Below are 15,069 nucleotides of genomic sequence, written 5' to 3' on the forward strand. Positions count from 1 at the left end.
GGCCAACGGGAACTGCAGGGGCAGCGCCTACAGACAGGGCAGTGTGCAGGGCTGCCTCGCTGAGCCTCTGTGTAGGAGCCGGGGTGTGTGTGTGTAGGGGTGACATGTCGCTGCTTCCAGGAGATGCTTGAGGTAAGCGCCACCTGAAGCCTGCACCCCGACGCCCTTCTGCGCCCCATCCCCCTGCTCCAGCCCTGATTCCCCTCCTGCCCTCCAAACCCCTCAGTCCCAGCCTGGACACCCTCCTGCACCTCCAACCCCTCATCCCCAGCCCCACCTCAGAGCCTGCACCCTCATCCCCCCCGCACCCCAACCCCAATTTCGTGAGCATTCATGGCCCATCAGACAATTTCCACACCCAGATATGGCCCTCAGGCCAAAACGTTTGCCCAGCCCTGCACTAGAGCCCAGGCCAGGTGCAGCACAATGTGCTGAGGCCGGCTGTCTCCCGGTAACTCACCTTTGCCAAATCCACCAGGGTGTTTGCCTGGTCATTCAGTTTCCGTTGCTCCATTTTCACACTCCTCAATCTAGAGCAAAAGAAGTGACAGTGGGTCAGTGGCCCCTGTCCGGCAGCCGGAGGACGGAGCCTGGGGCGGCCCTTCCCGAGGACATGCACAGCGTTCCAGAGCCCGGCTGGCTGGCTCCAATGCACAGACATGCAGCTGTCGAATGAGGCGGCCCCTGTGGAATCTCAGGGCAGGAGGCCGATCCTCTTGCTCCAGAGCCACCACACCCTGCCGGAGAACAAATCTCTCCCTCCAGGAGCCAGGGCCAGGTCGGCAATCAGCTTTCGGGGGCACTTGGGAGCAAGGAGGAACCTTGGTGTCTGAGGCCCTGTGGGGTTTGGATGAGTAAATGGGGCTCCGGCCTCACTGGAGAGCACCGACCCAACAACCAGATGGTGGAGCTACAGAGAACCACTACCATGCAGCTAGGCCTGGAAATGGGAGTGAAATGCCCTGCGGTGAATTTGGATGCAGAGGAGATGGGGCCGACGGGGGGATGCAACAAATGTCCCTTCGGGGCGGCGCTGGGCTGGGCGGTTGAAAAGTGACCTCGGGGTAGCGCTGGGCTGATGCGGAGTGGGGAAGCCTTCGTATGAGTGAGAGCCACTGGAGATGTTACAGTTTAGAAGGGCTTTCTCCACAGGTGCTGCCCCCCTCGGCTGCAGTCACCCCTGGCCTGGCTGCTGCCCAGACCCCTCCACACACCCGTTCTGCAATTAACACCCCCGGCAGCCCTCCCTCCCCTGCTCCAGGCTGGGCAGCCTTGCATTCAACCCCTTGGGAAGGCACAGAAGCAAAGGGATGGAGGTATCTCTGCCCTCCTCTCTCTGCTACCCCCATCAGCAGCTCCCTCCCTGTGCCCTAAACTGGCCTCTGCTCAGCCGCACTGGGCAGTTCCCATCTCACTGCCTCAAACCTTCCTCTGCCGTGCCCTGAAACTCCACCCAAGGCTCCGAGGGGGGAATTCGGGAGTTCTAAGCAGTTCTAGATCACGTGTTCCAGGACTGCCCCCTAGATCCAGCTGCCCCGGGCTATAGGATCCAGCCCTACCTTTTCTAGTGTCAGGGTGGCAAGGAGCGGTGGGGACACAAGGAGCTCTGTTCACAACTAGTGCCTTGCTGGGATGCTGAGGCTAACGTGCCAGCTTGCCCGAGAGCAGGATCTGGCCCGTGCTTGCTCTAGGGACGTCTCCGCTGCAATCAGAGTGGGTGATTGCAGCTCGGCTGAGCAGCCCTGCGCTAGTTTCAAAGTGGCTAATAAGGCCACGCAGCCGCTGTCACGGGCTGGCTCTGTGAGGACAGACCTGGGCTCCCAGGCAAGCCGCCCAGCACATGCTACTGTGGCTTCACTGCTATTTTTTGCCATGCATAGACTGAAGCTAGTGCAGGATTCCCTCCCTGGGCAGCAGTCAGCCTCGGTTTGCAGCGGAGACACACCAAGTGACAAGCCCCCGGCAGGGAGAGAAGCCCTGGTAAGCTGCTACATTGCTGCTAGCTATGGGGTTCAGGCTGCTGAATGGATCAATGAGGGGGGAGTCAGTTCGGCAGATGCCCCCCACGCCTGGGCCATGGACAGAACAGGGATTCACAGGGTAGATTTAGGGGCTCTGAATGGCCAAAATGTTCCGTTTCAACAAAACCATGCACAACACAAGGCCACATTCGAGAGACTGGCAGCTCCACGTAGGTGACTTACTTCTGAGCTCTGGAGGGATGGGGCAAAACAAAAACAAAACAGCACGTTTTAATAACCCAACAGACAACACGCACTGTCACACCAGCCGGTGCCCTCCCCTGCCCCGCCCGGCTCCCCCCCAGAGCCACGCACCCCTTCGCACACAAAGGCCCAACCCACTTGCACAGATCTGGAAACTGACAAAGCCGATTGCATTTAGCATCTTGTCCCGCTGGGGGGAAAAGTCTCCCCAGGTTCCTCTGCCCGTTTCCTCAGGGCTTCGATCCCGGACTGTGGGGACGGCCCCTTAAAATCCCTCCTGCTCTGCGGGCTGAGGTCAGGGCTCCACCGCTGAGGTCACAGTGATACAGATTTCGAGAGGACAGAGCTGTACTTCTGGGGGGCAGGTGGAGAGTGAAAACCAGAACGTGTTGGCGAAATGAACCCGGGGGCAGGGCAGGGTACTCAGGAGAAGAACGGACGCTGATCAGCCCGGGGGACTGGCAAGGAAGGACCCAGGCACCGGGAGTGGAAATGCTGCAACCCTCAGCAAATCTCCAGCTTCGCTATTTCCAAGCTGAAGAGGCTTAGCAGGGGCCAGGCGACTCCAGGCCTCCTGGGGTTCGTCCAGCCACATGGCTGCTTTGGGGTGACCCTCTGGAAAGGCAGTCGGGTCACCGCCACTTTCTAGTGCTCTGGGGCCTTGTGGGAACAGCTCGCCAGGCTATTGGTCTCAGGATTTCTGATGCCAAAGGGTGAGTCACTGGCACACGACGGGGAGTGCTCAGAGCTCAAACCTGCCCGCCTGCCATGGCTGCCTGTGGGAAAGCCTATCTGTTAGCTGCCTTTGTGCCAGGACATCTGGTGCCAGTAGCCAGCTTTATAAGGTGGAGACCGGGCACCCACCACTGCTGTCTCTAAGGGACAGTTACTCTAAGGGGCTCTCTAGGTGCTTTATCCACAGTGATTGTTTAAACGTGAGGCTCAACCCCGTGTACAGCTGGGGAAAGAGAAGCACGGAGGGGGAAGGGACATGCCCAAGGCCACCCAGAGAATCTTTGGCAGAGCTGGGACTAGAACCCTGGAGTCCTGCCGCGTGGGCGGGTGCCCCCAGCTAGGTTGGAAGTGATATGCACCATCAGTCCCTGTGGCTCCCTCCCCGGGGCAGGCCGCCATGCCTCACCCGCGCCAGGCTCAGCCCCCACCTGCGGGCAGGCAGCGTTACTCCCAATCCCTGAGAAGGGGGACAGGCTGCTGGTAGCAGGGTGGCCTGGGCAGGCCCCCAGCGGGGAGCCCTGGTGCACTCGAGTTTGGCCCCACTGCCCCACGCCAGAGGGCTGGCGGGGCCCAACCTAAGTGGGCAGCGTGGCCATCAGTGCTGCTGCTCCTCCCCATCAAGGGAACACACCGGCTAGGCAGCCTAAACGCTTGGCTTGGCCAGAGCCACCATGAGCGCAGCTGGGCTGGCAGTGCAGACATCAGCGATGGGTGGGGAGGGGAAAACTTCCTGGAGCAAAGACTGCGGGCCAGATCCGCAGCTACCGGGGCTGCTGGCTGCAATCGATTTATACCAGCCGAGACTCTAGCCTTTGGGAGGTCATCTAGTCCAACCCCCTGCTCAAAGCAGGACCAAGCCCCAGAGAGATTTTTGCCCCAAGATCCCTTCCCCCCCCCTCCAAGTCCATGTGGGGTGGGTAAAACCCCAGGCCCCTCTTCCCAGAGACAGCCCCCTCTTAGTGCCTGGGCTTTGGTTCATCCATGAATCCCCATACACATCCCTCCCTCCCTCATTCCTTCTGCATATACACCCATCCATCCCTATACGTACCCATCCCTCCACCCACCCAGCTATTCCCAATGGTTTCCCTTTCGTTCAGGGTCATGTTCCAGGTACACCCCGAGCAAGTGGTGTCTTCTCCCCCTCCCCTATCTCTGTGCAGCACGGGGGCCTTTGTGGGTGTGTTGCGGGGGAGGGGGACACGGGAGGTGTGTCACGATGGGGAACCAATGAAAAAAAGCCAAGCCAGTCTGCAGACACAGCGATGTGCCTGACGTTGGAGTTTCATTCCCCCTCGCCCCTGCCAAAGAGAACAGACAGACCAACCGACCGACCCTGAGCAAGGGCTGAAGGGGTTTGTTTTTCAGAGCCGGAGTTTCAAAAACGGCCACCCAGGAGGAGGCAGGGGGCAAATCCCGTGCAAGCATGTGCCCAGCCCACGGGGACCCCTCTGACATGGGGCATCTGGGACCCGTTCTGGGGTCCCGCAGGCTGGATTTCCACCTACTGTGCCCTTCGAACGCCCTGTTTGCTCCCCATGCTCAGGTGGGTGAGAATTGAGCGTGGGCCCACAGTGACCTGGGAGATGGAGCCCTCTATCCACACAGCAGGGATGCCACGGGCGCGTCACATCTGTCTTACGCTGCTTGGTTCTCTCAGCCCCGATGGAGATCGTAGCGCCAGGGATGACACCTCGCCGCTCCTTGGTTGCACTACACTGGCCCTGGCCCTGCACTTCTATGCCCTTTTGTAAGGGGAATTTTGCACCCAACCGCAGGGGAACAAGCAGCACTAGCCAACGATAACAGAGCCCCTGGCATCACCAAGATATAGCCCAGCCCAGGAGGATGGAAGCTGGTGGGCGCTGAGGGGCTGCTGGCAGTTTGGGTCTGCAATAGCAAGACAAGGCAAAGTGGGACCCTTTTGCCCAGCACTACGCCGGTATCCTTGCTGCTGTCAGTCCACGGAGCCCCCCCCCAGCCACAGGAAAGCGAATCGGCGCCTGTTCTGCTCTCTGTGTTGCTGGCGGAGATCTGACGGTGGCCTGTCATGATGGTGCCAGGGCAGGGAGAGCACAGATGGCTCCTCTTACTGTGCAAGAACCGGAGTGTGTCGGGGCCCCGAGACAGCAAAGCGTATAAGCACATGCTGCAGTGACTTGATGACTAGGGGTCTGGATAGAGGCAATGCTGAAAGCTTGATTCAATGCATTGGTCGGGAGTCCACAGGCCCAGAGAGGATAAATCTGGTACCCTGTGGGGTAGTTTGCAGAGCATCATCTTGGTTGTAATTGGGCTTTGAAGTGCTTTAGTGCTCAGTAGCACGAAGGGGCAATCTGGACTCATCCGTGAGGTTCCTAGAGGACCCAAAGGCTTGCAAATGAGTCCCTGGGGAAATATTCTAAGCTGAATTCCCTCTGAGTCAGGAGGGAGCAAGAGATGTTTATATTGAAAAACTGAGATCCTAAGTTTGGCGACTGGGGTCATTTTAAATGGAGCTGATGGAAAACCAAGAAATAAAATTGGTGGACAATGTTTAGAAATTTTTTTCTCCCTTTTTTTTTGGTCAAAAATCTCAAAATTTGAAAAGTTTCAGCGAGTCGGTTGGAAAAACAGGAGGGAAAAAAGGCAAATTTGTAGGAATCTGTCAATTGCTGAAAATTTGACAAAAGTGAACTTTCAGCCATATTTGTCCCCATTTTTTCCTCAAAATTGAGATTAAATTTTCCATCAAAATTTAAAAGCTGGACAAGATATTTTTGCTGAAATTGAAAATTTCAACTTCCTGCAAAGTTGGTTGAAAAATGGAACTAAGCAATTGGCAAACACTGTACTGTGTTCTCTCTTGGGTCAAAAATTTTGACCAAATTTCATGGGAAAGTTTTGGAATTTTGACATGAAATTTTATCATGTCAAATTTTGACATAATTTTGGGGGGGGGGCAAAATTTGATGTTAAAATTTGAAACCACAAGAATTTTCTCTCTCATTTTCTCAACACAATTAAAAAAAAAAAGTTAAAATTTTTATCTTTTTCATCCACATTTTGGAATGTTAAAAACATTAATCAGCTCGTTTTCACTCCTGCCCCACTCTGTGTCTTCCCTTCCCCTTCACTCCCCCAACATCACGGCCTGGAAACTCCAGAGGGTACCAAATATGAAGCAGGTAAAGGTGTTGGACTTACTGATGGATGGCTTGGAGGAACTTACGCTGGTGTTTCCGAACTTTGGCATGGTCAATCTTCTTCACCAGCTTGGTGTGTTTGTAGATGAGCCAAGTTTCCCTGAGTACGTTGGCAGCAGCATTTTTCACCTGGAGGAAACAGGAATAATTATGGTAGTCAATGGGCTGAGTAGATTGGGCATTGATCGTGTTTTGAGCCAACTTGCAGGGGGAAATTCACCCTGGGCAGGGAGGTTAACACACAGCCTAGATGCCACATAAAACTCCCTTCAGCCCCACCCCTGGGAATCCCAGAATCCTGTGATTCCCAGGGCTGAATTCCCCCCCCCCAAACGCGATGGCTGGGGTTTGCGGGGTGCAGGGAGATTGGGGCAGTGGGGGAAGGAACAGGCGTGGGGAGTGGGAGAGATTTCCTACCCGCTTCGTTAACTGTGTGTCCATCATAAAATTGTGCACGTGTTTTTCAGCTTTGGTGAGTTCCAGCTTCCGGGCCACCACAGCGACAACCAGGGCCGTACATCCAGCGCCCTGGGACCGAAATAAGCAGGGGCACGGGTAAGGGAAAGCAGAACTCGGGCTACCAGGAGAGAGGCTGCTAGGACCAGTGGGAGGCAGATGTTTGCCTGCAAGGGAGCTAGAGCTGAGGAGAAGAGGTGCCAGCACCCAACTAGATTTTTCATAGGGGCTCCGGGTGGTGATCACACTGAATCCCGAAAAGTTTGCAGGGACGCTTTAACATGCCATGGGAGCCTGCACTGTTCATGGCTGCAGGGAGTGAGCAATAGGGTATTTCACCCTCACTAGGAGAACATGTCTCTTCGTCTCTTTCTAGTGGCTTGTCTTTCTAAGAGGATAAGAGCTTACTACAGCTGCCAGCTAAAGGAGTCACCTGTTTAGCTCAAGCCACAGAGGTATATGCTTTTTTCGTGCTGTAGGCTGCAGGTTCAAACTCCAAGCAGGGGTGGTTAGAAAAGCAGAAATATGGCCTCTATGTCTGCAGAGCTGGTTTTCGACTTAGTTCTCTCTATGCAGCCGGGATGCCCCCTGGCCAATAGCCCTCCCCAGGCCCCCTTGGGCTTACCATGATTCCAGTGAGCAGGCACACCCCCTTCCCACAATAAGTGTGCGGCACCATGTCGCCATAGCCGATGGAGAGAAATGTGATTGAAATTAACCACATCGCTCCCAGGAAATTGCTGGTCACTTCCTGTTTGTCGTGATACCTGCCGAGGGGCAATAAAACACAGGTCAAGCGTTATCCATTCCCTCCCTCCCCCGGCACCAGTGCCAATGCACACCCCGACACGAGCATTTCAGAGTCGCTCATCAGATCTTAATCCAACACGGGCCACAGCTTGGGGCTGTCACAGGGCTCTGCATCAGGCCAAGAGGGCTTCCGTCCGACTGCAAAATACCAGGCCAGAATCTCTGCTCTGCGACAACACTGCAACTCCTTATTTGAACTGGCAGCTCCCTCAGGGCAGGGGCTGGCCACTGCTTTGGCTCCGTGCAGCGCCTAGCGTAACAGGGCTCCTCCTCCTAGCTGGTCCTTAGGCACGACAGTAACAAACACTGTTTATAAGAATAAAGCTAGTGATGTAAAAGTAGTGTACATGGGAGCGGAGCCCGGCTCATAATCCCCACCTGCTGAGATTTATAGTTCTTGCACTGCCCAGGCTCTGCACAGAGGGCTGGCTCCTAGCCGCCCAGACTCCAGGCTGGCGGGGGTTTCCCGGTGGAGCTAAGGAGGGGTGTGTCCATCAGGCTGCGATCTGAACTAGGGACCCCCTGGCACGCTCTCTCTGTGCGCATCCCTGCCTGGCTCACACCTGCTAGGATCTGAGCAGGGCTGCTTCACCACCGTGTGGTTCCCTCTGCTGTCTCTGCAGGCAATGGAGTGAGAACATGGAGTCTAATCGTTGTGATTGTCCAGGGAGCCAAAGGAGCGAGGGCTCTGATCTCATGGGCAGTCCATGAGATACAGGCACCTGATGCCTTTACATAGCCCAGCCTACAGCCTTTGCCGAAGTGTTTCACAAACACAAATGAATCCATCCTCCCCAACCCTGTGGGACAGGAGTGTGTTAGGAGCCCCATGTTGGACAAGGAAACTGAGGCACAGAGAGGTAATTTACCCCTGGGCAGCAGGTCAGCACAGTGACTCTTCTGTTGGTGATTCCTCCTGTGCCGGCCCCTCTGCCCAGAGGTTAATTTCACCCTCAGTGACTTGTCCAGATGAAATTGGTGACAGAACAGCATCCTCCTGGCTCCCAGTCCAGTGCTTTGGCCCCTCGGCCTTGCCTCTCTTTCCACACAGTTACATGGTGACTGCTGGACATCGCAGCACCAGTGAATCAGGGCTTCGCATCGGAATCCCCTGCTTCAAGCCTGTGAATGAGGTTCAAAATTCCACCCGGGGCTGCGGGGGCCCCCTCCCCTGGTCTCAGAGCCAAGTGCGCTGTCAGATTTCAGAGGTCTCAGCTGAGGGGAGATGGAATCTGTTTAAAAACCCGGAGCCTCTTTGAAAAGAGAAACATCTGCAGCCAGCACATCATGTCAAGGGGGAGGCATTTTGCCAAGAAACCTCCACCGGGACCTGGAATGGGAAAGGCGAGCCAGGGACGTTGGCTGGAGATATACAGGGTTTTCCTGTCTGGCCTTGGCACCTGCATGGGATCGGGGTGTGAAGTAGCTGCTAGTGGTCTGGGCAGCTGACCTAGCAGCCCAGAGAGTCCTCACAGGTCACTGACACCGCGCTCTGCATCACTCCTCCCCATTGCTTGCCTCTCTTGGCATGTGTCCTGCTCCTGGACAGAGAAAAGCCAGGAGCTTCTCCAACAGAATTCTGCTGTTGTCTAGCCTGCCACTGGCTTTGGTGCTGGACTGATCGAAGGACTAGGGTGACCTAAGGACTTTTCCTTGCTCCTGGGGAGGGGCAAGGGAATCGCAGGTCTGTGAAGGGTGCAGATCCCGGGGGCCGGACTCCCCAGTGGCTTTGTCAGCAGCACACAGTGGGATGAAAGCGGCTGGCAAAGGCCAGTGGACAATGCTCCCATGCAGGGGAATGATCTGCTGGGGAATGCGACGCCCCAACCCCTGACACAGGGGGAGCGTACCGGGAGACCGGATGGGGGTGGGCGCCCTTCTCACAGCCTCCATTGGCCTGGACCAGCGAACCTGCAGACGGGGCTGGTAAACAAACCGGCCTGGCCAGACAGGGGCTTTGCCTGAACAAGCGGCGGCCCTAGTTTGAGAACCACTGAATTCAACTACATTTATGCCCCCTGTAAGGCCCCTTTAGACCCCCAGACAGGTATAAAGGGGCCTTGGTCTCAATCTCTGAACTGCTCAGGTAAGATCAAGGCCTTAGCCTTGCGTATAGGGGTGAATTCCCCCATAAGCACAGCAGATGGGGAAGAATCTCTTTCCCCTCTTCATCTGCAGGGTAACAGTCTCTCTGCAATTTAACATAGCAAGGCCAAAATCACTCCTGGAACCTGCCCTTTTACCTTGCAGGAGAGAGTCTGCCAGAGGCTACTGCTCAGACATGGACACAAGGAGAGTGACCAGCCGTGTTCGCTCAGCCAGCCTGCACTGCAGCACCCGGGGGTGGCTGACTCGTTGGATGAAGATAAATGGCAACTCAGAGCATCAGTTTACAGACCCGCCCTGTCCCCCCATGACCATGTGGGGATCACATTGGGAACAAGAGATCTACACAGTGACTGCACAGTGGAACAATCCATCGAGGTGTGGGGGAGGAGGGGGGGAAGCCGGGTGTGTTAGAAATCACCTGACAACGTGTGCAGAACACAGATGTGGCATGTAAGTGAGATGCCAGGCACACGTATGACACAGCTGGCCAACCACATGCCTCTGTCATAGGGGACATTCTATTCCAGCATTCGCAGAGGGGGGAGAAACTCGCACCTGATACAACCTCTTAGCGGTTTAGCCGTGACATTTTGCGGATGGGTCTGAACCAGGGACAACAGAAATCTGCAGAGGGGGGAGAGCAAAACATCTGAAAGGTGGTATGAAGGTGAAGGAAAGTGCTTCGCGTATTACCTGTGCCCTCTGCGAAGTTCAGTAGAGAATTAAGTCTCCCAAGGACCTTGAGGGATCAATGAATAATAATTTGGCCTTTCTGCATCTTTTCTCCAAGGATCTCAAAGCACGTGAAATTAATTTCACCTCACAACAGCCCCAGCAGGTAGGCAACATCCCCTGTTTTACAGGTGGGGAAATTGAGGCACACAGGCGGGGAAGCCTGGATCAAAGAGTGAGTTGATGGCAAAGCCGGGAATAGAACCCAGCAGTCCTCAAACTCTAGCCAATCAAAAGGGTCAGATACTGAGTCAGCCAATCCACACAAACCAGTTGAAGCTACAGAATTGTGTAGACCTACCTAGTTAAGTTTGTAATCAGGTCACCCGTCACCGTGGTATCTGGGTACCTGAGGTCTCAGGAGAACATGCTCTTGTACATAATTTCCTGAGATTCTTGCTTCTGGAGGGAAATGTCACAAGAAGTGACCATTGCTGGCAGGATTGGCGCTCTTTGCGTCCCAGCAGGAAGCATAAAGGCAGTGCAAAACCCAGGGGTGGCTCTAGATATTTTGCCACCTCAAGCACGACAGGCAGGCTGCCTTCGGCGGCTTGCCTGCGGGAGGTCCCTGGTCCCGCAGATTCGGCAGCACGCCTGTGGGAGGTCTGCCGAAGCCGCGGGACCAGCGGACCCTCCGCAGGCATGCCGCCGAAGGCAGCCTGCCTGCTGCCCTTGCGGTGTCCGGCAGAGCGCCCTCCGGGGCTTGCCGCCCCAGGCACGTGCTTGGTGTGCTGGTGCCTGGAGCCGCCCCTGGCAAAACCAAACATTTCAGACCCACGCGGAGAAAGCAGAAACCACGTTCGAGTTTGGACAAAGATTCCAAACTCTGGCTTCTCCTCACTTCACCATCTGAGGGCCACCCACTCGGTATCCAAAGGCTACGGGCCAGCCCTGAGAGGACAGCTACTTTCAAGCCACGGCTGATTTGCTTGGGTTTAAAACTAACCATCTAGAGATATAAAGCGCTTTGTGAGCCACCAGGTCAAAGCTCTGCAGCGGAGGTGCAAGAAAACCTCTCCCCACTGATTTCTGTTGCCCTTGGCTCACTAGTCCTCAACCGACTTCCATGAGTCACTTTTGCCGGGGCTGATGTCTTTGGGTCGCAATCATTTTTGCCAAAGCTGGAACTGGAGTGGCGGGCAGTGGGGGTGAGAATGGACAGTGGGGTGAAATTCACTCCTGTGCAGAGAGCCAGCACAAGACATAGACATGACTTAAGCCCTGTTTTTTAGGGCTTACGTAGGACTTAAGTTGTTCATGGGACTCACACAGGCTTCTGCACCAGGCTGAATTTCATCCGTAGTGAAATAAACGTCTTCCCATTTTTGGCTACTTGAGCCTTGTATAGAATCATAGAATCTCAGGGTTGGAAGGGACCTCAGGGGGTCATCGAGTCCGTCCAACCTCCTACTCAAAACAGGACTAACCCCCAACTAAATCATCCCGTGTAGAGGAGCCAGTGACCAGAAATAGCACCGGGGACTGGCAGGGTGGCTTTCTCCACCTCAGCAGGGCTCTGAAGGCTCCCTCCTGCCCATCTTGATCCACCTCACTCCTCCGAAATGTATCTCAGCACTGAGACACAATTCCAGGGGCGGTGTTCTTTTGAAACCAGCATCTAATAACTTAACACCAAATGCTTCTGTCTGAGATGTCCGCCCTGCCCAGAAACCCTGAGTGCAAAATTTCACCAGGAAGAAAAAAGTGAACCCAGAAAAAGAAGGGAAAAAAAAACAAAACCACAGGGCTCCCAAGGGAAAAAAGAGGCCGGGCCGGGGTGGTAAAAACCCAATCCAAAATAACTGGCACTGAGCAGTGTTGCAAATCTTGCCAGACTTGTCAAAGTTCTGCAGCAGGGCTCCAGAGGCATGCAGGGGAGGGGAAAGGAGAGAAAAGAAGAGAATGTAAAACTCAAAGCAAAAATAAAGGACCAAGAATGACAGAGAGAAAGAGAGAGCCCCAAACCAGTCAGAAATCAGATTCAAGCAACAGGAGACTTGGAATTTAGGATTGCTGCGTTCCTCAGACAGACCCCCGCTGCCCCATTCAGATCCCTACAGTCAGACATGCCCCGGCCTTCCCAGCCCCTGCTCCACCCCCTCTCATGCATTTGCTCTCAAAAGGGGGTTTTGCAGAAAGGGTTGAGTGAACCTTTGAAAGTTTGGCTTGGAACCTCAGTGGGAAAGGACCTGCAGCAGGGAAGCACTATGGGAAAAATACTGCTCATCTGTTGGTGGAAAGGAGATGATGTGGTGAAACATTATGGGTAAAAAAAATAATCTTGGTGTAATAGGTTGGTCTTCTGTAGGTGCCGGGATGGATGAATGGATGCAGCAGAAGCTGGAATGAAGACCCTGAGCTGTTAACTTCACCCCCATCCCCTCTCTCCCCGGCTGGCTAACTTGGTGACAGTGGACTGGGGCTAAGTTAAGGACCTTACGTTCTTTAAAAAGAATAATTCCTGAGCTGAACCCCGCTAAAGACAGCTGCTGAAGGAAGCAGCCATTGTGAGAGGACATTACATGACAGCATTTGCTATGGGGAAAAATTCAGGTCTGGCTGGAGGTTGGCCAAAGTCTAGGTACCGCTTAAGTCCTGCTTACACCCCTTGGCACAAGTGGGAATTAAGCGGTGCCCAGGCCTCATGCTGAGCCTCTGCCCAGAGACGAAGGTCACCCTTGTGGGGCAAAGGATTCCAGAAGTGCTGCTCACTGACTGGGTTTGAATGTGACTCAGTTTCTAAGGGGCTCCCCGCACTACGCACAGCAGGTGAAAACCTGGCCCCAAAGCAGAATCTTCCTCCATCTCTGCCCTTCACCTTCCCTCTAGCCCTCATTTTCCTCTTGATTGCAGGGATCACTCCTAGGACTCTTTTAGCGCATTTGACTTGCATTGCTAAAGATGGAGAAAAAACACCCGAAGCTGCAAGAAAGACCTTCGGAGACATTTTAGCCAAACCCTCATTCATTCTGTAAATAACGAGGAGTGAATGTTTCCTTTCCAGCTGCTGTTGATTGTCTTGATTCTTTTCCAGGTTTTATTGCTGCATCCACATAGTAAGAAATGGAACCACCTGTGGCTTGATTCATTTTGCTTTGTGGAAACCACAGCCGCAGTCTGTGAACCATAGCCTGAGCGCCATATAATAAATTGGCACCAGGTGAATGATTTGTAATGAATCATTTATGCAACAAATTTTACCTTTTTTTTTTTGGTTCTCTTCCATTTATGACTCAATGGGAGAGGGTGAGATTCTGACCCGTGTTCATCGTTCGTAAATTTCATCCATGGATCAGGGAGAATGCTTCAGCGAGTCACCTGGTATCCTCTCTGGCCTGTGATTAGACACCTTGTGACACTGACCTACACTTCCCGCCTTGACAGATCTCCAGGGAATTGTTCAATGAATTGTTCACCGGTACAGAATGTTACCACCTTGTATTGGGAGCCTTGTACACCCCTCCTTTGCCTTAGGGCAGTAATTTTCCACCTTCTTTCATTTGCAGCAGACCCTCTAAAACATTTCAAAGGGAGGGGCAGACCCCTTTGGAAATCTTAGACATAGTCTGCAGACCCCCAGAGGTGTACAGACCACAGGTTGAAAACCACTGCCCCAGGGTAAAGGACAGCACAAGAGATGGATTAATGGTAAACTGAGCCCCTCATTGGGAATTCACTCTTGGCTAATATTCTGCCTTAATATTCCATTTCACGAGGATCCGGGCTAGTAAAGTCAAAGAGGTCAGACTTTTGTGGAAGGCAAATGCCAAAAAGGCATAGCTCAAAATTTGCTTTGGAATCTAAGCAAGAATTTTTGTTCACTAATTTCCTCAGCTCTAATTATTCATGGACATTTCTCTGGAGCCCATCACGCTAATATTGAGCCTGGACGTGAGGAGCTAGGCAGGGGGTATTGATGATCTTCAGATTCAATCACTATTGGTGTGAGCGAGGGGAATGTTAGGAATCTGTCAGTAGGATAAATGCCCCGTTATATTTTGGTGCATAATAACCACACAAAGGTTGGTGGAGTAATTGACTATTTACGCAGCACTGTAAGTGTGCATGGAGACTTAAAGGGGAGAAACTGAGGCAGAGAGAGTGAGAGAGAGGAAGTGACTTGCCCTCCGGGTCATATGGCAGGCCAGGGCCAGAGCTGAAAATAGAATCCAGCCGTCCTGGCTCCCACTCCCCTGCTCTAACTGCTGTACTGCACTGCCGCCCTGCTCACTCACTAAAAAGCTGTGTCCTACATGCAATGCACTAAATTCAGCTTCCCTTTGGCACCCGGGTGCAGCCCAAGGTAGCCTTACACAACGTTACAAGAGAGGCAGCTGACAAGCAGGGCCAGGAGAGGCGAGACAGTGGGACGCTGCTTCTCTGACATGGTGGAACTTGACACTGAGCTGCCTCCAAGCGGGGCTCAACAGAGAAAAGGTTGCTCCATTCTCTGCCGTGCTTGCTCCTGTCTTCCTCAGGGCCTTTTCCGAAGAGCTGCCAGCCTGTCCCTAGTGAGAAATATAGCTTAGAGACAAGCTGCCCAGAGAATCACCTGCATCTTATTTCCAGAATCTGGAATCCCTGGGATCCAGCTCTTCTAGAACCAATTGGGTCCAGCTCTTCTAGAACCTCTTGAATCCAGAATCCGGAACCTTGCCCATCCAGATTTTCTAGAATGCCATCTTCGCAGAATTTGGAACCTTTCTGAACTTCGATCTTCCACTTAGTGATGCTGGAGAGGGATTGCCCGAGGGAAGAGAAAGACAAAAACAGAGGCTGCAGGGGGGTAGAGAAAGGGGTGAAATGGGACAGGGAAG

General features: G+C 53.8%; 1 protein-coding gene across 2 annotated transcripts in view; it reads right to left on the minus strand.

Moving 5' to 3' along the window:
• KCNN1 (potassium calcium-activated channel subfamily N member 1) overlaps nt 1–15,069 on the minus strand; it is a 39,429-nt gene that overhangs the window by 3,961 nt on the left and 20,399 nt on the right. Inside the window, exons 4-8 of one of the 2 annotated variants that reach the window (XM_030540651.1) lie at nt 7,227–7,368; nt 6,563–6,673; nt 6,147–6,274; nt 2,205–2,213; nt 461–530 (exon numbers count right to left, since the gene is read on the minus strand). In XM_030540651.1, the coding sequence (XP_030396511.1) occupies nt 461–530; nt 2,205–2,213; nt 6,147–6,274; nt 6,563–6,673; nt 7,227–7,368 (460 nt within the window). The remainder of the gene's footprint in view (nt 1–460; nt 531–2,204; nt 2,214–6,146; nt 6,275–6,562; nt 6,674–7,226; nt 7,369–15,069) is intronic. The other variant, XM_030540652.1, reaches the window with a different exon arrangement.

The sequence above is a fragment of the Gopherus evgoodei genome, chromosome 22 (assembly GCF_007399415.2).
Source record: "Gopherus evgoodei ecotype Sinaloan lineage chromosome 22, rGopEvg1_v1.p, whole genome shotgun sequence".
NCBI classification, from domain to species: Eukaryota; Metazoa; Chordata; order Testudines; family Testudinidae; genus Gopherus; species Gopherus evgoodei.